Raw genomic sequence first — 25365 nt, 5'->3', positions numbered from 1 at the left:
TAAAATGACTTATAGTAACTATATGTTTATCAAATAATAAAATACCATAAAAAAGAGAGTAACTATATCTTATTAAAGATAACTATATCTGTAAGATAGTAACTTATTAGATTTATACACCAAATTATTCACTATTTATATATACTAACTCTTCACATTTAGTGGTCACCCTTCTTTACATATAGTAACTGTTTATAAAATATAGTTACTATTTTGACAATATAGTAACTTTCGTTATGCAATCATATGACTTACAAATTTATAAGAGTAACTATATTTTTAGAAAGGTAACTATTTCATTCAAATAGAAACTATATTTGTACTTAATAATTGAACAATATGACACAAATACTGTAAAAGTTATAATTACTCTCATATATCAAACAATTAAAAATCACTGAGAGTAACTATATCAAAACTAGAATTAATTGTATTTTCTAAACAGTAATTTGACTATACACTAACACAAAAAATTAAATTGTTTTTTCACCAATAATCATTATTAACCATGTGAAGCACCTCGTCCACGTCCCTTACCGCGTTTGCCTCCTCTAGCGCGTCTCCCGCCTTTGCCACGTCCTTTCTCTTCAACAATGACATCTGTCTCAGCTTCATCTTCTGTTTCAACATATTTGGATTTCCTTGCTGAACTATTTTTTGCAACAATTTCAATTTTTGAAGGGTCATTCATGTATTTCTGCGTCAACTCTTCCCTTTGTTTAATTAAGGCATCCAAAACATCTTGTTTCCTGTTTCCCCTAAATGCAACCATTTGTTTCAGAAATTCATCCCTGTAAACATTCAAATTTGACAACACAATTGTGCTACACAAACAAGCTCTGAGAAACTTCCTGAAATCTTCCTGCAAATATTTGAACAGAAACTATTAGAATAAAAACAGTAACTATAATAACAAAACAATAACTATGATGAGAAAATAAAAATAACATTAATTAATTTAAACACAGAAACTTACATCTGCCAAGGGATCAAAGTCAAAAATCCCAACACCATCTTGTATAGCTTCAACACCATGAAAGACCATCATAAACATCATCAAATAGACACAACAGTCTTTGTCAAAAGCACCTCGCTTCCAATTACCACCAACTGGGATAAATGTGAAGCTTCTAATATCTTCATGATGAATGTTATCCATATCTTTCAATAGTTTTTCCAATGGAGAACACTGTACAAAACAAAGTATTTGTATTCAATAAGGACTGGATTAACTATTAAAATCATATAGTAACTATTAACAACATATAGTAACCTTTGGAATCATAGAGTAAATATTGTACACATAATTATTTCTAAAAGAGTATAGTAACTATTGCACACCATATAGTAACCTTTCAAATAATATAGTAACTATAGTACACATAGAGTATCCTATTAAATCAGACACTAACTATTTATACTGTTTTAAAGTTAAAATTACTTTCTAAAAAAGATAGTAACTATTTTAAAAACATAGTTACTGTTTTAAAAAAATAGTAGCCTTTTTAAAAATATAGTTCCTCTAAAAAACTCAGACTAGTATAAGGGTAACTATAACATTTATAAAGTAACTACAATAAATATAAGGTAGCTATAAAAAAACTTACCAAGACAGAAAAAGATTTCTTCCTTCCTTCAATCTCTTTGGGTTCAAGAAGCATATTATCAATGAAATAGACACTTTTGTCTTTCATACTAACCACAAACAGGTAGTAATGCTTCGGATCTTCAATCAGAACAGGAGCAAAAATCTATATAATAAAGAAAAACAACATATTACAACTACAAAAAGTAGACAAAAAAAAGAAAATAATATAGTTATATAAAGAAAATATAAATCATACCATATTACTATCTTTCAAAGATTGAACTGCATTAACATCTTTCACACCATAAGAAAGAAAACAGACAAATCAGACAGGACTTTTGCATCGTCTGGTTTCTCAATCAATGCAGCAACATATTTCTGCAAATGAATATTAGAAGAAAAATTAAACAAAGGCCAAAAAAATTAAAATTATTAACATTCTATATTATTAAAAATATAACTTACACAGTATGTGCCACCTAAAAACAGCTTCTGAGGACAACCAGCAGAATTCCTTTCATTTTCATTCAATAAGAAAGCCCATGTTTCAATATGAATCAAAAGAATATCAAAGGTAGAAAGAAGTGTCCACATGTCATCTCTTGCTACCGCAATAAATGGATTGTATTCAACAACTTTATCACTGAAAAACATAAAAAAGGAACAATAACTAGGTCAAAAATATTATAAAGATTACTATAATAAATAAAAATTAATAATAGAATATAAAAGGAAACTATAGTAAATAAAAGGGTACTACAGTATATAGAAGGTAACTATAAAGTATAGAGAAACTATAGTATACAAAACATAACTATAGTATATGAAGTTACTATAAAATACAGAGGTAACTATAGTATTCAAATGGTAACTATACAGTATAAAAGGTAACTACTATATGTAAAAGATAACTATAAAGTATAAAAGGTAACTACAAAATATAAAAAGAAAACTATAAAGTATAGAAAGAAACTATAGTATATAATAGGTAACTATATCAGATATAAAGATACTATATCAAAATATAAAGTTACTATAACAAATATAAAGATACTATATCAAATATAAAGTTACTATAACACATATACAGAAAAACAATAAATTATGAAATGAAAAAACTTCAACTTACTCAGTCAAAATACCCTCTCCATCAGACAAAGTAGCAAAATCCACAACTTCTTGAACAAATGCTGGAAGATGTCTCATTAAATCTTCAAATGCAATCATAAACGGATACATGAACAGCACGTTTTCCTCTATGCCATAGACAGTCACATCCACATTGGATACAGCATTGTTGTTAATGATGCATTTTTGGAATGCAGCCCACACGCGCTCACATTCATCCATTTCATCATCATCATCCTCCGTAGTTCTTTTAGTTTTGGCATTCAAAGAATCAAAAACTTCATATATTTGATAGGTAGCTTGAGCTGGATTACCAACTGCTTCGGTAGATGTTGTTGGATCAACAACAGCAGCAGTAGACAAAACTGCAGGCTCAGTTGGAACAACAGCAGAAGGTTGTGGGGCAACGGTAACAACAGGATTGTTACTATCATCAAAAAGAGCATCCCAACCATTTGGTAGATTCTTCGCCATTTGATGAAAATCCACTAACTCATCAACCATCTTTTGATAAGTGGAATTCTCCAAAATATCATCACCATGGCTCTGCGTTGCCATCGAAGCCTGTATTTTGAACAGCTCGTCAGCATGGATGGCTGAAACGACATCCAAATCTCTCTTCATCAACAACCACTGACCATGAAACTTCTGTAAAACAAAATACATAAATTTAAATATGGAACATATTAGGAAAATTTAATTAAAAGTACAACAAATATTATAAGAAAAGGTATCTATAGTATATAAATATAACTATATAAAAGGTTACTATAGTATATGAAAGGTAACTATAGTATATAAAAGATAACTACAGTGAATAAAAGATAACTATATTAAATAAAAGGTAACTATAGTATATAAAAGGTGACTATAGTAAATAATAAGTAACTATAGTATATAAAAGATAACTATAATATTTATTGTATATAATACAATTACTAAAACAAAGTAATGATAACTTAGTGTATCAAAGATAACTATAGAACATAAATGATAACTATAGTATATAAAAGATAACTATAATATATCTACAATTAATAAAACAAAGATCATGATAACTATACTGTATAAAAGATAAGTATAGGATATAAAAAATAACTATAGTTTATAATAACAAATATATCAACCATAAAGTAAACTTACATCAGTGGCTTTGGAGAGAATTTCTTCATCTCTAGGATGAGATTCAGGGAGCTCAAACCGAAGAATCCTAGGACGCCGACTTGGACGTCGACGGCCAACAGAGGGCTGTTCAGCACTTCTCCCACTGCTGTCAGGTTCACCTTCTTTGGAAATAGATTTTATTTGTCTCAAATGTATTTGACCATCAACAAAAACAAATTTTTTGGAAATTGGATACTTCTCCTTCTCCAAAATTCCAGAACCATATAATGCACTCATATTTGCATTTTCAGCATGAATCCGATCAGTTACCATCTTCGATGTCCAATGCTGAATAAGAGGTAATTGATAAGGAATACTACTGGAATTCCTAAACTTAATCCTCTGAAAATACACAAGTTGCAAAAACACAACACTGCCTCCAAATGTCTTTTGATCTTTGCCTTTCAATAAACAATTTTTAAATTTCACAGTTTCCTCACATAATACGTCAAGAACGTATTTACACCAATTGTATTTGGGAATCATTTTAGGATCTTCCAAAGCCTTAGACAATCGTAAATCTACAGTCCTATTGGCTGTAGGAGTAAAAAATGTAGAAAAAGCAATAAAAACAAACAATTGTTTAAACATATCACCACCGTCTGTCAACAATTTGATCCTTTCCTCAAGCACCCTCAGAGGAATTTGAGCATTGACTTCTTCAAATCCAAACTCTTTTCTCCACTTGATCTTCAAATCCAAATCAGGATTAGTAGAATTGCGCCCGCGTTTAACCTCTTCAACCTCCAGCTCAGACAGGGGGAGCATAAACAAATCGTACACATCATAATCAGTGATTTCAAACTGCTTGGAATCACTGATAGTGAACAAAGAACTCACTCCATCAAAGCATTTGATGCACCAGTACATCATTTGAGTGTTCTTTCGACTTAATAGAAGGCATAACAATCCTCCAAAGCCTATCTCTTGAATAGTTGCCTTTTGTTCAGGAGAGAATTCTTTAATTAATTTACACAATGATCCTCCTGAACATTGTGTATCAAAATTAAACCTGAAAATAATGAATAATGAAAGTAAGTCATGTATTTCAAACATATAGTAACTATTTAGAACACATAGTAACTGTTTAAAACATACAGTAACTATTAAAAACATATAGTAACTATGTAGAAGATATAGTAACTGTTACCAACATATAGTAACCTTTCAAATAATTTAGTAACTATAGTACATATAGAAACTATTTAAACATATAGTAACTGTTTAAAACATATAGTAACTATTTAAAACATAAAGACGCTATTTAGAACATATAGTAACCTTTGGAATCATATAGTAACTATTGTAAACATAGTACACATAGAACCTATTTAGAACATATAGTAACTGTTAAAAACATATAGTAACTATTTAAAACATATAGTAACCTTTGGAATCATATAGTAACTCTAGGGGAATTCTCGTCGGATTTTCTCGAGGACTCTTTCTTTTTGGCCTCCACGGCCTGAAGAACCTCGTCAGCATATGGGTTAGCCACACAGGCATCTTCACTACCCCCTTGTCTTATGGGGACAAACGACTCATTGCAGACTCTGCACAAACCAAGGAGGTCAGTGAAGAAAAAAGGAACTAAAAATTCACATAGTACCCAAATATTTCCGGATTAAAACTACCTCTAGGCAAATACGGACACAAGCAAACGGCTGCAAGAAATACCCTATTAGTAAACTGGCCTACGTGAGTAAGCCAACTGTTGGGCACCCAGGCATGACTCTTAGCACACAACCTATACATATATTTCTTCTTGAAATAAAGGCTTTACAAGTCTCCATTCCCTCGAAAGAAGACGAGGAAGAGCATCGGTTTTGGAAATAAAGCGCGGCCTAAATTTCCACCGAGTAAGATGTCTCGAAAGCGTGACGTCCTCCATTCGTATAATGGACCACTTAGTCCTCCACCACACCCAACTGGACGACTTTCCTACCAATATCTTAAAACCTCTCCGGCTGTAAAGGGTAAACCATCCCCGAGGTGAACGAGAGGAAGGCGCAATATCCACTAATCTAACAAAGGATGGAAAGGAAGGGGCGACGTCATTAAAAGAACATTTGGCAATAAAGCCAAAGATATTTTCCCAAGAGTTGGGAGTCAGCTTAGCCAGGTCAATATCATACCCGTCCAAGACATCAAGTATGAACGGATGTAAAGGAAACCTAAGTCTTAGCCTAAAAGCAATCGTATAGATAGAAAGTCCAATCGAGGTGCGTACGAATCTCCAGTTGAACCTCACCCAGGGACAGGCGGTCTGCGGTACTATGGGAGCTAGGACATCTGAAGCTAAAGCCACGAGGTAGAAAAAGAAATCGCTCAAAGTCACATCCCTACTCGTTTAGGTACCGAAGCCATTTCCTACTTGGTAAAATGTCAGATGGAAATAAATCCAAGTCCTCTTTCCCAAGCACCATTGGGGGCAGCTGCCTGGTTGCCTCATCGTCCGAGTAACTGGAAGAATCATCCTCAAAGTCCTCTCTCGGGACTGGAGGACGACGAGCCACACTCTTGTGTCTCCTTTGAGGACGGGCCGCCCTGGCACTTTCTCCCCCAGAATGATGCGAGGAGCTAGCTCCCCTCCTTGCCACATAAGGGGGCTCGAAAAAGGAACACGGCTTTCCCGTTCTCGGGGTGCTTCCCATGCACCCACATTAGTTGTTTGCCTAATACGTGTCATGTATCCCTGCATAAGGAACGAGACGTCCGACTTAAAAAAAGGAAGAAAAGAAGCGACGACGTCGTCCAAATACAATAGTTTAACGGGTACCCGGTTATTCCGGGTCGGGTCATGGGCCGAAAACTTTACTACCCGGAAATCCGGGTACCCGCATTTGCGGGTACCTGTTTAGCCGGGTACCCGGTAATGAACACCCCTACCAACAACAACAAATAATAATAAATCAACAAAAATATAAATGAGAAAAAAAGAAAATTAGGCTTGGCAATTCTTAAAAAGTTTGACGAAGGGTGAAGAACTTCTTGTGAGCGTCATCGGAGGCAAGAGTTTAGCAATGCCTTTTTGATGTTCCTCTTAGCCTTGAAGCTCGCATCCGCAACCTTCTTCACAACTCCACTCATTTTTCTCTCTTTCTCTCTCCTCTGATGCTTTCAGCAACAAAAATGGGAAAAATTAAAATTGATTGTTATGACAACTGTAAATCGGTGATAATGTTGTAGTTGTTGAACCATCTCCAATCTACGAACCATAATTGATGATGGAGCTTGATGATGGAGTCACGGAGGGAGATGTTGGAAACATTGAGTTCATTAGAGAGAGTAATTGAGAGTTGAGAAAAAACTAGGAATTTATTTTTATTTTTTTATTAATGTGTTTTTTTTTTGGAAATCAATTAAAATGTTGGAAAATGTATTAATGACATCACTTTACGATTATTTTTGCCGGAAAGTCACGCAGGGTTGTAATTAAGAGTGATGTATAAAGTTTGAGGTTGTAATTTGCATAGAAAGTTTGAGGTTGTAATTCGTAAAGAGGCAACGTTATTGGGTTGTATTTGACAAAATTTCCTTAATTAATTGATTGGAGCACGTGTGCTGATGGACACCTTGGGAAGTTGAAAATATGTAATGGCATATTTAGGAATAAATTTGGTTGATGATAGATACCCTTCAGTCAATCGATGATCCCTTGGCCCTTGCCTAAGGCAGCAACAGGAACTACAACATCCATATCCTCTACTTATATAAAAAGCCGATAACACATTTGTGTTTTGCATCATTTTTTTACCCCGTTAAGCCCTTTATTTGATTTGCTATTTACAACTTTGCCATTGTACTTTAATGAAGACAACAAGTGTACATGTATATTGAATCACACGTGTCTTTGACTCTTTTCTTTGAAAAAACAATCAGTTTTCTATTTTCTACGCTCAGGATTCCTCGTCAAGAGCTTAGTTCCTTTCTGTACTCATCTGAAATTAATCCGCGGATCCGGTGAATATCTTCATAGAGGAGTAATCTAGGTAAACCCTTTTATGGTTTTGAGTTTAGTTCAATTTTATCTGAATTTCAGATCTTTGGTTTAAGTGTTCATAATTTATTTTCGTTGTTTTTTGTTAGTCTAAATTTGATTTGTATGTGCATGTTAGGATTATGATTTAGATTTTTTATTTTTTGCAATTTATTGAATTTTTAATATGATTGTGAAACTGGGTGGGAAAATTTACCGCTGGAGACGGTTGTTAAGGCTGAGTAACAATTAAGGAAGAGGGGCACTGTTATCCGTTGCCGCCTGCTACAGAGAAAAGAGAATTGATGTCATTGTTTCTTTTTGGGGCTTACTATTTACCGCCCCACATTACTCAAAACCGCCCTAATATTTTACCTATATAACCCACTTTATTTACCCCTTTATTTTTAACATTTACCATTACCATTTATTTTTTTACCGCTTCCCCCACATCACTGCCGGAGCACCACCGCCGGACCACCACTGCCGGAGCGCCGCCACCGGAGCACCACCGCAGCCGGAGCACCACCTCCTGCCGGAGCACCACCGCCGGTGACTGTAGCCCGGAGCACCGCCGCCGGAACCCACTTCCAACACCATGCCGACCACCACAATGCGAAACAACTTTTACATGGCCGAGACTACCGGAGGAAATTCAAATTCACAAGAGGTATTTTTTTTTTCCGGAAAAAAATTTAATGGACTTATGCAATTCTAGCTCCGACCATGGTACAGACTTATGAGTTTTAAGTCTGTACCATGGTACAGACTTATGCAATTCTAGCTCCAACTATGGTACAGACTTATGAAATTCTAGCTCCAACCATGGACGGAGCTAAAACTTCATAAGTCTATACCATGGATGGAACTAGAAATTCATAAGTCCGTTAAATTTTAAGTTTTTTATTTGTTGTTTAATTTGGTTAAATTTTTCCGAAAAAAACATTAGTGACTTATGCATTTTAAGTTTGTACCATGGTACAGACTTATGAATTTTAAGCTCGTACCATGGCTGGGGCTTACAATGCATAAGTCTACACCATGGTGTGGGCTTACGATACATAAGTCTGTTAACTCACAAGATTTTTTTTAAAATTTTTGTGTACTTAAAACAATTCATAAACTTATGCAATTCTAGCTCCGACCATGGTACAGACTTATGCATTTTAAGTTTGTACCATGGGACAGACTTATGTGTTTTAAGCTCATACCATGGCAGGAGCTTAAACTGCATAAGTCTACACCATGGTTTGAGCTTAAAATGCATAAGTCCCTACCATGGTATAAGCTTAAACTGCATAAGTTTGTGTCATTAAAATAAAATTAGTATTTTTCTTATATATTGATTATAAAAATTACTTTGTTTAAAGATTTTTTTTTTTTTTAAATGGGCAGGTTCCGTTGCTAGATTTTGGAAGCGATGGTATTAATTATAATCCAAAATTCGTAACTTCTGAAATATTTTCGAGTGATGATGCTGCTGTTGAGTGGGCTAGAAACATTGCTATTAGCAATGGTTTTAAGCTTGTGAAGTCCTCATGGAAACGAGGAGAATTGTACTTGCGATGTAACCGCGGTGAAAGAAATAGAGGCAAAGGAAGAAATTTGGAAACTGCGGAACGACCAAACACGAAAACTCAAGCATGTGGTTGCAAGTTTTTGATTAAGGTGGCACCATGCAAAGATGGTGAAGGTTGGAATATTGTTTTGGGTCCTGAACAACATGGTATTCACAACCATGAATTAATTACATATCGAGAGGGCAATCGGCAGATGAGAGGCCTTAGTCTAGGCGCAAAGCAACTTGTTCGTGATATGTCTTCCGCTCAAGCAAGGCCAAATGTCATATTAACATCCTCATCCTCCAAAGCGAACTCGGCCTCCAGCTCCTGCTCAAAGCCATGATCCACATCCTCATCATCAAACGGACGAGAAGACTCACTCTCATGCACCGGTTGCATCACTTGTGCAACCTGCTTCTCTCTCCTAACTGAAGCATCAATACATCGATCTCGAGTATGTCGAGCACCAGAGTCAACATCGCTAGTGAGATACACGGAGGAAGATTCCCCAACTTTTTGCTATATATTTGAAAATCAATAATTAATTACCATCAAAATAATTTATAATCATGAGTATATTTTTTCTTATTCTCATAACAAGTATTTTTTATTAGCATCAATGGAGCCTAATAACACTATCAATTTTGAATATTATTTCACTATTCATAACAAATGCCTAATATTTAGTAAACTCAAACTTAGGTATTTATTAATATGATTATTTCTTAACATTTTTTCTACTATTTACGCTAGTTTTTTCAAGGTACGAACATGCTTATAGTTATAGCCCCAAAAATTACATTTTTACTACTATTTACGCTAGTTTTTTCATTTTTATTTCATTTAAATAAATTTTTTAATATATATAGTCATCTTTTAAGATTATGTTTATATTAATTAACAATACAAGTTTAAAACGTAATAACTATAATTAATAAACATAATAATTACAATTAACTTTATTGTCAAGACCATGGAAAAAAGGTGTCGATTTTATTTTTTAAAAAAAGTTGTTGACTTATGCATTTTAGGCTCCGTCCATGGAATGGACTTATGAAATTTAAGCTCGTTCCATGGCTTGAGCTTAATCTGCATAAGTCTAAACCATGGACGAAGCTTAAATCGCATAAGTCCATGTCTATTTAATTTGTTAAAAAAAAATTAGAGACTTATGCATTTTAGGCTCCATCCATGGAAGGGACTTTTGAGTTTAAAGCTCCTACCATGGATGAGGCTTAATTTGCATAAGTCTAGACCGTGGACTAGGCTCAATTCGCATAAGTCTATGTTTCCTAAACCCAAATTCGACTAGCTTTAGATTAGTTAACCTAATTACAGCTATCATTCCAAATAATCACCATCAAAAAGTACAATACAAATCGAACACAAATGTATCATCGGCGAAAAGAATATTCAGAGTTTTAAACTATAAGCAGCATGTCTATAATCACCAATATCCAAATTAAGAACCTGCTCCATTAACAAGATCAACAATTGTCTCTAAACATTAAAAAAAGAAATAGTACAGAAAATGCAAGAGCCCTTGAAGAACAAATTCAAAAAACAGAAAAATAAATTGAGCCAAATTGCATTTCATGAGGAACATATAACCATTAACCCAATCCTTTTCACAAGACAATGATCCATAATCACCTATCTCATTTCTCCTTATTACCAATACATATCTATACCCCTTTAATTCTAAAGAATTCGCAAAAAACAACAGAAAAAACCAGATAGCAATACAGAAATGAAATTCACAAATTGCAATACAGAAATATCATTGATTTGAACAAAAAAACCCAATTGAATTCGTAAGAAACAACATAAAAAACCCAATTGCAATACAGAAATCAAATTCACATAATCAATTTGAACAAAAAATCCCAACAAAAAACGCAGCATCTATTTGAGCAAAAAACCCAGCAAATTCGCTTCACCCAATTGACCCAATTGAACAATTAAAATCAGACTTACAATAGGTTGTGCAAGCCTCTTCCTCGCCGGTTTTTTCACTCCCTTTGCCGCCGGTTGCTTGGCTCTCGTCGCCGGCGGTTCTTTTCTTACCTTCGCAGGATTTCGGCGACCCGTCATCTGATTCTACCGGTATTGCTGCTGCTAGATCCAAAGGAAAGTCGGCCGTGAGCTATTGTTTCTTGCCCCGTCGTCGTCGCTGGATTGTTCGTCGGAAAGTTGGTCGGGTTGTTGGCTGCGAGAAGAAGAGCAACAGGAAAGGGGGTGGTTGGCTGCTGCGAGAAGAAGAGCAACAGGAAAGGGGGTGGTTGGCTGCTGCGAGAAGAAGAGCAACAGGAAAAGGGGTGGTCGGCGTTGAGTGAAGAAGAGCAACAGGAAAGGGGTGGTGGGCAAGAAAAAACGGAAGTTGCAGTTCGCCGGCGACAGGTGCTGCGATCCCGCCGTGGTCGGCGTTGAGTGAAGTTGAGTTTGTGGTGGTGGTTGGATTTTCTCTCTCCTAGATGGATAATCTGAAAGTTGAAAATCAGATTTGGGAAGTAAGGGTATTAAGGGGGAAAAGTGGAAAATATTGAGGCGGTTTTGAGTAATGTAGGGCGGCTTTTAGCGCTCCACTTCTTTTTATACCTTGAAGCGCCCAGCTGGATTACTTACCCGTTAAGCTGCATAAATTTATGTGTCAAATTGGCAATCTGATTCTCAATGCATCAGCTTGGCTGGGTTGACTGTAATTTCGTAGTTAGCGATGCCTTCTGATTCTAAATCTCTCACGAATAGAATAACATGCGAATACTATGGGATGGAGGGACTGATGGGATATTGAAAGCCTGAAGTTGTTCCATATTCTATAATCTTTTGATGCAAGTATTAAAACGCATCACCTTCTTTGTTGCGAACATGAGAAATAGGTGTCTCCGGGAGATGAGGCTTTTGCATTTCTTATATCATACAGCAGAGAACTGTCTTGTTGCTTCCTAACTTTTTTCCTTACCGGATGTATGTGTATATCAAATAGATTCGTAAAGTGCCATTCGATGATCATATTAAAAGAGATATGAGTGTAATTAATATGTAAGTTGAATATATATTTTTGATCTTTCATGTTCGTAAATTGTTCTTCATTTTCTCTGCTTATAAAGTTTAATATTGACGTCTGTAATGTCATGAGTTTGTTCAAATTATATATTCTTCTTGTACATGAATATGTCACAAGTTTTAAGTTCCAATTATTCTTGTTCGGGCACATCTAACATCTGGAGTGATATTCGATCCAAAATCCAAAATTATATATGTTGTTTTGCCCACATTATTCGAGGTTCCAAATATTATTGTTTTATTCTCCCCATAAAAATGACGTTTACATCTTCCATTACAAGTGCATGTATGTACGTAGGTCACAAAATACACGGAAGAGGTGAAAACGATAAGCTTTTAAGGTCGAGGCTTGGAGCTTTATTGTAGAGTGTATTGGTTAGGTGGTGGGCTCATAAAGTCGGTGTTACAAATTTCGCGAATAACAGGTATCAAGTCATTTCACATTACTGGAGTTTTAATTTAATTTTCAGCTTGTTTAATAAATCAAAGTTTTGTGTTCAGTAGTTTGTTTAAGTTTTCCTCAACATTTTTATTTTATTAATTTAAAATTTAATGGTTTTCCAAGGTTATTAGGCTTGAATAAGGAGTCAATCTAGAAGTCTCATCTTCAAGTGTACTTTATTAATTAATATTGTGAGTTTTTAGTAGGGGAACAACAAGACATCAAACTGTGCCATTATTGTGAATTTATACGTGATATTAAACTTTTTGATTTCTATTTACTACTTGTTCTTATTATGTAGTAGACATATACACATATAACTTCACCTTCGGACTATCTCTGCCTATCCAGCAAAGAAATTAGGTATGGCGACTCCTTTGGAGAAAAGATTAAAATAAAATGAATATAAGAGAAAATGGTATGCCGATTTGTCTGAGGAAAGAAAAATGAAAACTAGAAAAAGACGACAAGAAGCTTATCATAACAAGAAAAATTTGAAAAACCAAGTTATTATAAATGAAGAGAACAAAAATGATGCTCAAATAATCAGTGTTAAAAAAAGCGTCTACAATATAGACCAACCTAAAACATTAAGACGTGAAGATGTAGTTGAAATTGAAAAAACTAAAGGAAAGACTCAAGTGACATTTTTCAGCATCTTCGAGACAGGTTAGTTTAATTAATGTACTACTATAAGTCCTTTTACTTATATTATTTCACAGAGAAGAAAATTTAAAATTCTATATTCGGCAGGTTCAACTTCAAATACCTCACCACATAAAGCCACTAATATACTTAACCTAAACACCTCTTGAATGACAAATAGTTATGGATGTACACTTGGATGTACTCTTCAAATAATCGAGTTGTTGAGGGGTATCTAAAGATTATAGCTTCTCAAGAGCTGTCAATTTGATGTTACTTTTGTATAAAAATATAATCTTGTTGTTCTTTCTGGTGAAGTAGTTCAAATTGTTGGCCTTTCTCATTCATACTTCAGACATAATCCAATCCTAGAAACACAAAGATTTGATGTAGAATCTTTCAATTTTGTTATATTTGTCGCCGTTGTTCACTGCATTAGCATCATAGTTACTCTGAGTTTATTGAATTTTGCTAACTCCTGTTTCTTGTCCGTGTTTTAGGCTGGAACATGGGAGGACAAGAACCTTAACAAATGGGCAACTGAAAGTATTAAGGTTTGGTCTCGCCATTCACATTATTATGTTTTTGCATTTATTGTTTATGGGTATGTGGTTCAATGCTGATAAGAAAAAGGAACTTACACCAAGTCTACATTGTCTCTTCCGCTTTCCCCTCTCTTATATGCATCATGTGAAAATATGCAAGTATGTTTAAGTTGACACTTGTGTTTATCATGAATTTAGATGAAATTTCTTTTAAGTTGTAGATAAAATTTTAAATAATGGCTTTGATAAAATTGCATGATTAGCTTCACCCCCTTTGAGTACACAGGTGTTTTTACAGGGAGTGTTTTTATACTTTTAATTCACCAAGATAGAATCGAGGGAAATAATAATTGTAATACCCAGATCAAGAATTGCATACCGTTAGATGTTTGTTTCATACCGTTAGATGTTTGTTTCAACTAAAGAATGTGCTTTATGAATTAAGAGGTTGAGAACTTGAATTGATTACAAATTTTTCTTCTCATATTTCTTCCTTTTAGTTGAGTTCTTAGATTAATTAATTTGGGTTTAATTTAATATACACTTTTGGAAGAATAGCCAATTACAGATTGTGGCTCGAAATAAAAAGTTAATTATGAACCTAAAATATTATCTTACATTCTTACATGAAATAAAGAATCTAATGGATGTATGTCTACCTAAGTGAATTCTCCAAATATTAACGTTTAGCTACAACTCTCTTACTAATTGTTCATGTGAAAATATTTGAAGTGACATATGGGCTATTTCATCTCCTTGAGAGATGGTGAGAATAGCCTAGAATTGCCAATTTATTTTTTAAATTTTACTATTTCATAGGATCTTCTAATTTACTCTTTATTCCGTAGGATGCTTGAAGTAAACTAAAACAATGCATGCTTGAAGTGGGACTCAACAAGATTTTGTAGACTTTGTTCGACCCACCACTTCAATGCTAAGTATATTATAAGTAATTTTGTGACATCGTACAACTTGAACAAGTCTCACTCAGCTGCTTTTGATTATGTACAGGTCCACAAAGCTTCTATGTACAAAATTAACTAACCTCTTTTGAATATGTAACTATTTTCTAAGGTAGAAGTCCACTTTTGGATGTCAACAAAACTAAACCCTATGTAATTAGACATGCAAATACTTTTGTAAAATATAACAATAATGAAATGTATGTAAATATCCTAATAATATTTTGCATATAAACAAATTTCAATATCTTACTCCCACGTTCAACGCACGTGCTCTTCACTAGTTAACAAAAAAAAAAAAAAGAGCATGTCATTGAAGATAAACTTGGTATTTCGGCTCACTAACCTCCCAGGAATCCCATTTTAGTCCCAACATATTTGAAATAAAAAAGAATTTGAAGATTTCCCTGTATAAATAACAAAAAACAAATGAAGATTTTCTTGTATAAATAACAAAAACAAATGAGGTATATAACCTTTATCTCTCTCCTGTACAATTTCAAGCGCAAGTGGCGAATAAGCAGAAAATCTTCCAATCATGAAACAAGTAGCAGCTATATATTGAAGTATGTTATGTTTTTTGAGCAATCTCAAGTAACATCTTGTGAAGAGACTGGGGCTTAGAGAAGAACGGGCAATGATCGCTACCTTTAATCTTGTAGACTCCCTCAGGTGGGTTTTCTCTGACTAGCTTTTCTTGGACGTCTGGTGAAAGTGCTCGATCGTCTAGTGTTTGAATGTAATAACTCCTAACAGTTCCGTATTTCTCAGGCGATAAAGATAGCTTCTCCATTATGGGGCCCAGAGGGACTGGTCTCATGGAGACCATTGCCAAAGCAATATCCTGAAATAATAATAAATAAGGATAGCTTCCTTTAAATCTGTAATAACTATTAACTCAAACAGGAGGAACATATCAAGGGGGAAAACAAATCTCTAAACAAATCTTGTCAACTATGTTTATTTCTTGACTTCTTTATAGTAAACGGGAGTTAAATGGTCCTTTTTCTTATGTGCCAAGAAACGCAGACTAAATTCAATAGGAAGTCTTGAAAACTATTTAATTATGTCAACCTAAGACTTGAATCGTTACACAGCTGTCCAACTCATCAGGTTTCTAGCATATAATTCATTTCAAACTCCCCCTCCAAGCTTTTAACATGCACTTCCTCAATTCTGGTCACAATAATTCAGATTTTAACATAGGCCACATGACAAATACTATTAGATCCTCTCCAATATCAGGGAAGAACGGAGTAGAGGTGGCAAATCGCTTGTCTGGATCAGCTCAATTAGTTCAACATTATGTTTGGGTGATGGGTCATTCGTTTGAGCTATCCGATTTGAATCTAGATCCTAGTCTATTGTCAAAAAGCTTTTAACTTTTGGGGTTTACCACTAATAGATAACTCGTCAAATTAATTTTCAGTTTGGGTCAAAACTAGGACATGTTATCTTGGGTATAGCAAAGGTTTGGAATTGGAGTGAGTAACTCGGATCAGTCAATCTAGTACTGGTCAGATTTCTCAGGGAGAATAGAGCACAAATTTATTAAATATGGAAGTTTCTGAGTCACTCGTGTAAATAATAAACATTCACCATGCAAATTATAACATGATTTTACTTGGTGTTTGTGCGACTTAAGATAGTTCTTCCTCAACTTACCTTTAGAGGGCTTTGGTTGAAATATAAAGCCTTCATATGCTGCCTCTCCAACATGAATGACGTAGGAGGATTATCAGTACCATTTCCATGAATCAAGAATTTTGATTCCTTCATAAAATCTTCAGAAGAGCCAAGCTGCAGGAACAAATTTATAAAAATATGCAAGTTGAAAATTTTACCAGAGTTGAACATGCAACCACCGGCACAAGAGACAATTGAAAATGGGTGATCTTAACCTCTTTTAGAATCTGATAAAAGTATATGTGCAACCAAATTTTAGTCAAATGGACCCTCTTAACCTCTTTTAAAAACCAAAATGGAAATCTGACGGCTAAGACGAGGATGGGGGAGGCACAAAGAGAAGACGAAGAACCATAACAGGCTCCATCATTTTTTTTACCACACAAAATTGCCCTCCACATCGGGAGATGTCATGCAAAAAAGAAAATACCCCAACCACTGACTCATTCCAATCAGACAGATTTAGCAATCTCCAAAATTATATACATGTATAATAATCAAAGCTGTAATTTGTATGACGATTTTTAGATGCAGCTTTGCATATATATTTTTTTTATGGGAACTATAGTTTAAGGTAGATTAGAAAAAGACAGTAGATTTGCATACAGAATAGACAGAAGTAAGCTGAGATGGTAAAGATACCTCTTCAGTAAAAACAGCTTTGCATATATATTTTTTTTTTTATGGGAACTATAGTTTAAGGTAGATTAGAAAAAGACAGTAGATTTGCATACAGAATAGACAGAAGTAAGCTGAGATGGTAAAGATACCTCTTCAGTAAAAACATCAAAGGGCTTCTGTCCACTAGAGACCATTGTGGCACATACAAAAATTGCCTTGGAAATCTTCTGCGGGAAGTGCTCCATAGCATACGAAACAGATGCACCTCCGCATCCATGACCAACCAATATAACCTAGAAGTAAACCTCAAATTTCATAAAATTCCCTGAAAATTGGCCCATAAAGTTGCCACAAATTGATCATAGATAAAAAGCAATATTACTAATGGCATCTCACCTTTTCATCACCTGGCAGGTTCTCTATATAAGCAATCAGTGGCTTAGAATATTCTACGAGTGTAGCAATTGAATTTGTATCCTTTGTATCTATACCTGATCCACTGAGATCTAAAGCAACAGGAACCAATCCAGATTCTTCCAACAAAGCAATGGTTTTGTACCAACACCATGCACCAAAGCCCTCTCCATGTACTAAAACAATTTTCATTCCTTTCAGACTTTCCAAAAAGTCGGATGCCTGAGGGAAGATAAGCAGAACTGTAAGAAAGCTACAGTCTGCCATTTGTTCAAGATGGAATTTAAGTGCAAGTAAACGCGGGTATATCAATTCCTCATCTATGTTTCTTTCAATACAAATATACAATGAATGAATGAATGACCCCCCAACAATAGCATTTCCATTCAGAACATCTGAACTATGCTTCCAACTTCTCTCTATCACCAAAACTTGGATGTTCATATCATCAAAAAGCCACTAAACCACGGCAAAGTCGTGTTGCCAGTGTGACACAAGCGAATTCAATTTACTGAAAGCTCACTCAATATACACTTGAAAAAAACAAAAAGAATATTTTTTTTGTAAGAACTCAATTCTACCATGAAAGGATTAATACAGGAAACATTATCAAATTCCCATTCTCTTTAACTTTTGGGCATCATGATTGTAGACTGATAAATTAACCTCAAAAACAACCTTTTTTTATACAGCATAAAGAAGCAAAATAAATTTCAAAGTAAAGAAAAAGCTATTATTCTGACCCAGCTTTTACAAGATCCAGATTTGGGGTTCCGAAAACACAATTGAATCTTCCACTTTTTAAAAACATCATGATTATCAAACTTTCTCCCCAAACAATCATTAAACCAAAATCAAATATATTTTCCCTAACTATGTTGACAGTTCTCGATTACTTTATACATACTAGTCCCAACGGGACAGGGCCGGCTGCACGAGGCAAGAGTCTCTTGAGGTCGTCCACGAATACCATTTCTCTAATAAAACGGAACACTCTAAAAGCATCAATTAAACAAAATTCGAGACAAAAAAAGCACCTGTTTAGAGTTAGAAAAGGGGTCAGAGAGAGTACGGCGGCGGGAGGTGGCGCCACCGGCAACACGGCGAGACGACATAGAACCAGGATCAAATCTCTGCGACAACTGATGTTGTTGAAGCGCCATTGATAAAGCTCTTCTATGCAAAGCAACTTCTTCATCTTCAAGCAATTTCCTCTGCGACCTACTACCCATTCTTCTACTTTTTGATCCATTAATTTTGGTATCTTTCTTGGACATACAAATAAATCGATTACCCATTTCAGAGAATTCGATTTTGAGCAAAACCCAGTTATTAGTTTGTGGATTAATTTAGTGAAAATGAGTAGAAATTCCGGCGGAAGATTGGGGGTAGAGCAGCGTGTTTGACTTGGGGTTGAGTTGGCATTCTATGATTTTTAAGTTAATAGTTTGATTGATTCGAATGTGTGTGTGAATAATAGAGAGAGAGAGAAGAGTAGGTGAAGAGCAAAGCAGGGAGTTTTAAATGAGGAGTGAGAAAATGAGATGGGAGAAGGTGACTGGTGAGGTGAGCTTGATGTTAAGCTGATTTTATGCGATGTTAAATTTATTGCCTACAATTTCTCAACTGCTTTTTTGTGTTCGCATTTCACCCCCGCCAGAATGACAGGATGAACTATTGCATTATGAACTCTTGCTTGTTCATAGCCATTGCCCATTGCTAGGACTGATCAAAAGGCGGGCCGGGCCGGGCTGAGTTCAGGCCGGACCGATGGCATAAAAATCTGTACATAATATCAGACCACGCTAACTTTGGGCCAATTTTTGTGCCCGAACCCACTATTTTGGGCCAAAATAGTTGGCTTCGGGCCGGGCCAAATTTATAACAAAAATTATTGTTTTACGTTGTCCAAAACCTGCAATTTTTTAAAAAGGTTCAGGCTCTGTTTGGCAACATTAACTGAAATTGAGCTGAAATTGATAAGGTAGCTGAAACTGATAAACTAACGCCTGAAACTGATAAGGTGCTGAAACTGATAAGGCAAATGTTTATATTACCCGTTTGGTAAAACTAGTTGATTAAGTACCTGAAATTTTTACTCCCTCCGTCCCAGATTAGTTGTTACACTTTCCTTTTTCGGCCGTCCCAGATTAGTTGTTACACTTCTAAATTAGGAATGACCCCACAATTATTATATAATCTCTCTCTTTCCACTAACTTTTTTTTTGTCCCCACAACTTCTCTCATTCAATTAAAAAAATACCCCACTAACTCCTATCACATCTACTTTTTCAATAAAATAACAATTGATAACTAAACAACTACTTATCACCTAAAACTTTGTGCAAAGGTAAATGTAACAACTAATATGGGACGGAGGGAGTATTATTCTATATATTTCAATATCAATAACTATTTCCATAGTAAGAATATTAATAGAAAATATAATAAGTACGAAGAAAATATCAGTAGAATGAATATATGGGCAATATATTCATCTTTGCAGCATATGGTTGTGAACTCCCCATAAGAAGAGCAACACCAACTTATTTCTGTTGATGTCTACATTCTCTATTTCCTACCTTGAAGAATTTCTCTAAAGACTATTTGTTAAGTAGTTATTGGATGCAACCCGTAATTTTTAAATATCATTAAGGTTTTATCTAGTCGGTATTCATAGCTTTACTATGCTCCCCATATGAAATTAAACAACTCTTTTTCTATTTCTCCTAAAAGAGTAGTTGATTATGTTATTTTCACAATATAGCCCAAACATTTTTTTTCTCAATACTGCTGCTACAAGTCTACAACCACTGAAATTAAAATTGAAAAATAAGATTTTGATCAAAACCCAAAACAATAAATAAAAACCCCAAAACTTTAAACAAATTTCCTGACTGATATACTATGCAACCAAAAAAAACCAAAATTTACAACAATTTATCAATATTCTGTATGATTTACAAGCAATAAGCATAATTACAAAGAATAATAATCAAATTTAAGAGAATCAGTAAGCATATAAGCAAAAGTATACAAATACAAAAAAGTAGAGAGAAGTGCTTACCGACGTTTGATCATTCACAGAGGAGGGACTTTTTTTCTCCCATAGCGAGTTACAATTATACAACATAGTATTAGAGTTTTAAATTATTTAGAATTTTAGAGACATCTTTTTTGTCAAAAGAAAACAAAAATTTCAGGAGCTGAAAATCAAACGTTAATCAGATTAACGTTTCAATATCAGTCACTTTTTCCAACTTATATTTTATTTCAGCTCCCTACCAAACACTCCTAATTGTATAAGGTGACTTATATTATTAGCACCTAATTATTTAAGGTGACTGAAAGTGCTTGCCAAACATAGCCTCAGGTCGGGCACGAAAATCGGCCGGAATATTCTGCCCATAACTCGGTAATTTTCCGGACCGGGCCCATATTGATCAGCTCTAGCCACTGCCATAACCAAGCTCATAACCAATTGAGGTTGGTCATGAGTGGTTAAGGGTATCTTGTTCCTTAACCAAGGTTTCGGGTTCGAGCCTTGATATGAAAAAATCTCAATTAGGAGGGATGCAGTTCATCGAGGTACCCATACAAACTCCCGCGGGAGATTATTCCACCCGCCGAAGGTGATCGAATCTCCTCGTAGTAGACCCAAGAAAAATAGCCAATAGCCCATAGGTCACTCTATTTGTACAGCTTACTATTATATCCATTTAGCAGTACTTGTATTATTTCTCATTTGAACACTATTCATCAAACAACTTTGACAATCTTTTTTTCACATTATATAAGGAAAAACATAGTCGAGTGAGATTTTATTAAATTCTTATCAATACGAGTCTAGACTTTTTATGATTTTTACTTATACGGAGTTAAGCTTTTAGTGGTTGTCATTTTGATGGTCACTTTAGAAATATCCATTTATCAAGTTGTGGTTTCTACTTTTCATAACACACAAGTATCAAATTTATCACATTATTCACCAAGTACGGAGTACATTCTAACCATTTCTGATAGATCTATTTAGTTTTCACCCTTGTTAACTTAGCTACTTTTGATAATGAGCAATAAAAAACAATATAGGTTATACCTAGCAAAGTACAACTAGTTATATCATGCATAATCCCCTAATATCAAACATCTTTATTTTTGGGGAAGTCGGAGACTATACTACTCCCTCCGTCCCTTAATACTCGCACCGGTTTGACTGGTGCGGAGTTTAAGACATTTGAATTGACTCATTAATTTAATGGGTGTTAGTTGATAGTGGGGTATTTTATAATATAGTTAGTGGGAAATGAGTAAGAGGTGGGGAGTGGTGAGTGGTGGTGTGAATTTTTAAATGATTTTTTTGTAGGGAATAGGGGTGTATGTGGGGTTAATAAGTAAGTGTGAGAAATAATATTGGTATAAATTTTCATTTATAGAAGCGGTGCAAGTATTAAGAGACGGCCCGAAAAGGAAAGCGATGCGAGTATTAAGAAACGGAGGGAGTATGTCATTTAATCATTCGCAGTCATACTCCGCATTGGTTATATCTCACAAAATACAACCAGTTATATGATGCCCGAGCCGAGGTTGTCTTGGACTATACCTACTATACCATTGCAAAGGTATAACCAGGGCATGATGGTAATTTTAGGTGGTATTAAGTGTAAGGCCCACCAACATTTTCATTTCCCTTTACTTTCCCATTCTCTCTCTAGATTTCTGGTATTTCAAATTCAAATTTCGAAAAAAAAATTGTTTTACCTTTAAATTTAAGTTGTTAAAAATTTAGTGCAGCTGTAAAATTGGAATAAATGTGAAAAAAATAAATTTACACTTAATATCTCACTCTCTCTCTCCATAATCTTAGCAGTTCCTTTGAGTTCTTCACCTGTTCCGCGCTCCCGCTCGTTTGATCTCCCTCCAAAATCGGTAACCTCCGTCGTTTCTCACAAAATAACCACCCACTCAGTCGCTCAACCGCCGATAACTGCCGATAAATTCGGTTTGGTGAATTCGTGAAAAGCAATTGCGCTGGAGGAAGATTTATTTGTCATCAAGAGGTAAAACCCTAAAACCCAAATCGAAAATTTTAAAAGTTTATGTATTTAGGTTTATTGGAGGGTTTATATTTGTAATCGTAATTGTTAAACTCGTAAAATTTTAAGAATTTCTGGGTTTCAGTTAGGGTTTCTGGTTTAATTGCTGCATGTTTTTGTTCGTTTATTAATAATCGTTTATTAAAATTTGTTTAGGTTTTTGTTTGTGAAATGGTGGAATTAGGAGCATGAATGGCGGTTGTTTTGTAACTGGGTTTTGATATTTGAACAAATTTGGTATATTTGATGTGTCGCTTAAATGATGTGAAATTTGTTAGAAATAGTGTTGATAATATGGAGAATTGTACTTAAAATATAGAATTATTTTTAAAAAGGATCATAATTTTATATTGATACTAATATGGTATTGAAAGTGTTTGACAGTTTGGTATCGCAAATGAGATTTGGGTTGGTAGATTTGTACCAAAATGGGTCTAATTATGTGTGGATGTTTATATGTGTGCATTTAAAAAAGAAAGTAATTGGAGTGTGATGTTTTTGAATGTTGTGAATTTGTTGTGTTTAGTTTACGTTGTTATTGTAGTCATTAAGCTTTATAACTTTGTAGGAAAATGGGTAAACGTAATGCTCCACTTCCAAAGGAGAAAAAAACAGAGGAAGACGTTGTTAAGGGAAAGGGCGTGTCTACAAGGGCAGGAGCACGAACGGTAATTAGTACAAGAATGCTATTGTATTAAATAGAAGAATCCAACTCTAATCCAATTCTATTTTTAATATTAAGTCATAAGTGAACTTGTTGTGTTGTGGGTGTAGAGAACAACTGCATGTGGGCTAAAGGCAGTGGAAGGTTCTTCCAGTGGAAAGAAGAGAATAGTGTATGATGCGGAGACTAGTGGAGAGGAGGAGCCACGTACAGAGAGCAACGATGACGAAGACGTCGTTAGTATTCATAACGTAACCACTACTATTAGACCGAAGGTTTGTTGAATTGTTAACTTACTATCTAGTTTTTGATTGAATGTACATTACTCATAACAGATGTTTATGATAAATTCTTACATGGTTTTGATTGAGTGCCATTGTTGTATGCATCTTAGTTGAGTTTAGGTGCTCAGGTGAATAAATCGGAGACTGTTGTGTCCACCAGGCTGAGGAAAGGCGGAGTAATGCATGAGAATGATAGGCTTGAGGTGTTTTCAAAGTTGTTGTCACTGTTGGATGAGAGTCGAAGGGATTTAGTTAGGAAAATGGGTTTTGGAGCCCTCCTCACCCTGAAACTACACAACCTGTCCCCTGAATTTGCCTACTGGTTAGTGACGAGGGTAGATGGTGCTAAAGGGGTGTTCTATGGTGGGGGCGATATGGAATTCAGCCTGGATCCCATCCAATTTAACTCCGTTTTGGGGCTGCCTATGGGTACTCAACCTGTTCCATCTCTTAATGCCAACCTAGACACACGCCATAGGGATATAGCAGACCATATTGTTCAGATGTATGGGGATAGTGGTGGGATTTCTGTTCAGAAAGCTTGGGAATTTGCAGTTGGGATGAGGGATGGACAGGGTAAGGCGGTGGGTAGTATTGTCCCAATTGTAACAAGAGAGGAGGAATATGAATTTAGAATAGCCTTTATGATTGTTATATTGGAGCTGGTGTTGTGCCCAAGCATAGACGGTTTTACCTTGGCAGGGAGGTTGTTACCTGCCGCATCGGTAGCACCGGAGACAAATTCATATGATTGGTGCACGTTCTGTTTTGAGTGGCTAAAGATATGGTGCAAAATGTTTGCACGTCAGTTTGATCAGCATGGAGTTGTTTCCGGATTGGGGGGCTGCAGCCTGTTTCTGACGGTTGGTATTTTTGAAAATATTTATATTTACTGTGTATAATTTTGAAAGCTCTTATTTGATTCTGAAGCAAGTTGGTTATTGTTGTAGGTGTTCTACCTGGACCACCTTAATGTTGTTCCTAGGCAATGGTGTTTTATGCCGAGGGTGGCTGTGTGGTCCCAATCTGATGTCGATGCCCTGATAGAGGCAGACAAGAAAGCTGGAGGTGACTATAGAAGAACTCAGGTGAGATGGAATACCAAATAGTCATGTTGTGTGAGTAGTGATTCAGCAGTGTAATGATTTATTCATATAAGGACTGATGTTTTATTTTGATTTGCCACAACCAGTCTGTTGATGTTGCTTACGGCGAGAGACATCATCCTCGATTGCCAAGAGATATGCGGGGTTCCTACATTGCAAAAGAGGTTATTTGCTATTGTGTCTAATCCAATTTGGTTTAATTAGATTATTAGTTGATTAGTTTATTAGTTATTGGCATCCATACCGCGCTGTAGATATTCTGATTGTGTGCATTTGAAAATAAAAATTATGTATGTAGGTTCTGAATGTTTTAACAAGCCGATTTGAGAGAGTAGAGGAGAAAATGCACAACCAAGGAGAGGTTTTAAGAAGTATGAAACTTGATTTGTCAAGAATAGTAGGGGTAAGGGATCAAG

General features: G+C 35.2%; 3 protein-coding genes across 5 annotated transcripts; 1 reads left to right on the top strand and 2 right to left on the bottom strand.

Annotated features, from left to right (window-relative positions):
• Window positions 1-1612: 1612 nt before the first annotated feature.
• LOC110794355 (uncharacterized) lies at window positions 1613-11958 on the bottom strand. Of its 3 annotated transcripts, XM_021999316.2 has the most exons (7): window positions 11399-11958; window positions 5269-5433; window positions 3860-4892; window positions 2718-3364; window positions 2054-2231; window positions 1845-1966; window positions 1613-1751 (listed from the first exon to the last, which is right to left on the bottom strand). In XM_021999316.2, exons 3-6 carry the CDS (start codon window positions 4751-4753, stop codon window positions 1886-1888), a joined length of 1800 nt encoding a protein of 599 aa, XP_021855008.2. In that variant the 5' UTR covers window positions 4754-4892; window positions 5269-5433; window positions 11399-11958; the 3' UTR covers window positions 1613-1751; window positions 1845-1885. The 3 variants fall into 3 exon arrangements, with proteins under 3 accessions (XP_021855008.2, XP_021855009.2, XP_056697917.1); XM_021999317.2 differs by lacking the exon at window positions 5269-5433 and having other exon boundaries at window positions 11399-11957; XM_056841939.1 differs by lacking the exons at window positions 5269-5433; window positions 11399-11958 and adding an exon at window positions 5162-5182.
• LOC130471679 (uncharacterized) lies at window positions 7646-9925 on the top strand. Its single transcript, XM_056841940.1, has 2 exons — window positions 7646-8529; window positions 9255-9925. The coding sequence occupies exons 1-2, from the start codon at window positions 8458-8460 to the stop codon at window positions 9762-9764; spliced, it is 582 nt and encodes a 193-aa protein (XP_056697918.1). The 5' UTR covers window positions 7646-8457; the 3' UTR covers window positions 9765-9925.
• A 3533-nt stretch (window positions 11959-15491) lies between the features above and the next one.
• Window positions 15492-19461, bottom strand: LOC110794354 (putative methylesterase 12, chloroplastic). The gene is made up of 5 exons (XM_056826440.1): window positions 18840-19461; window positions 17785-18024; window positions 17538-17681; window positions 16747-16881; window positions 15492-15925 (listed from the first exon to the last, which is right to left on the bottom strand). Exons 1-5 carry the CDS (start codon window positions 19098-19100, stop codon window positions 15653-15655), a joined length of 1053 nt encoding a protein of 350 aa, XP_056682418.1. The 5' UTR covers window positions 19101-19461; the 3' UTR covers window positions 15492-15652.
• Window positions 19462-25365: the final 5904 nt, after the last annotated feature.

Source organism: Spinacia oleracea, chromosome 4, assembly GCF_020520425.1.
Source record: "Spinacia oleracea cultivar Varoflay chromosome 4, BTI_SOV_V1, whole genome shotgun sequence".
Lineage (NCBI taxonomy): Eukaryota > Viridiplantae > Streptophyta > Magnoliopsida > Caryophyllales > Amaranthaceae > Spinacia > Spinacia oleracea.
The sequence above is the reverse complement of the archived record's forward strand: the minus strand, read 5'-3'. Positions and strand labels throughout refer to the sequence as shown.

Bases quoted from the DNA above. Each gene is read 5' to 3' on its own strand.
- LOC110794355 (XM_021999316.2), bottom strand. From the start codon at position 4,753: ATGATGTACTGGTGCATCAAATGCTTTGATGGAGTGAGTTCTTTGTTC. The intron at 3,365-3,859 runs GTAAGTTTACTT...TTTGTTTTACAG, and splicing joins TTCTCTCCAAAGCCACTGAT to AAGTTTCATGGTCAGTGGTT. The intron at 2,232-2,717 runs GTAAGTTGAAGT...TATGTTTTTCAG, and splicing joins GGAGAGGGTATTTTGACTGA to TGATAAAGTTGTTGAATACA.
- LOC130471679 (XM_056841940.1), top strand. From the start codon at position 8,458: ATGCCGACCACCACAATGCGAAACAACTTTTACATGGCCGAGACTACC. The intron at 8,530-9,254 runs GTATTTTTTTTT...TTAAATGGGCAG, and splicing joins GAAATTCAAATTCACAAGAG to GTTCCGTTGCTAGATTTTGG.
- LOC110794354 (XM_056826440.1), bottom strand. From the start codon at position 19,100: ATGGGTAATCGATTTATTTGTATGTCCAAGAAAGATACCAAAATTAAT. The intron at 16,882-17,537 runs GTATCTTTACCA...TTGTTCCTGCAG, and splicing joins TTGATGTTTTTACTGAAGAG to CTTGGCTCTTCTGAAGATTT. The intron at 15,926-16,746 runs GTAAGTTGAGGA...TTATTATTTCAG, and splicing joins TCAACCAAAGCCCTCTAAAG to GATATTGCTTTGGCAATGGT.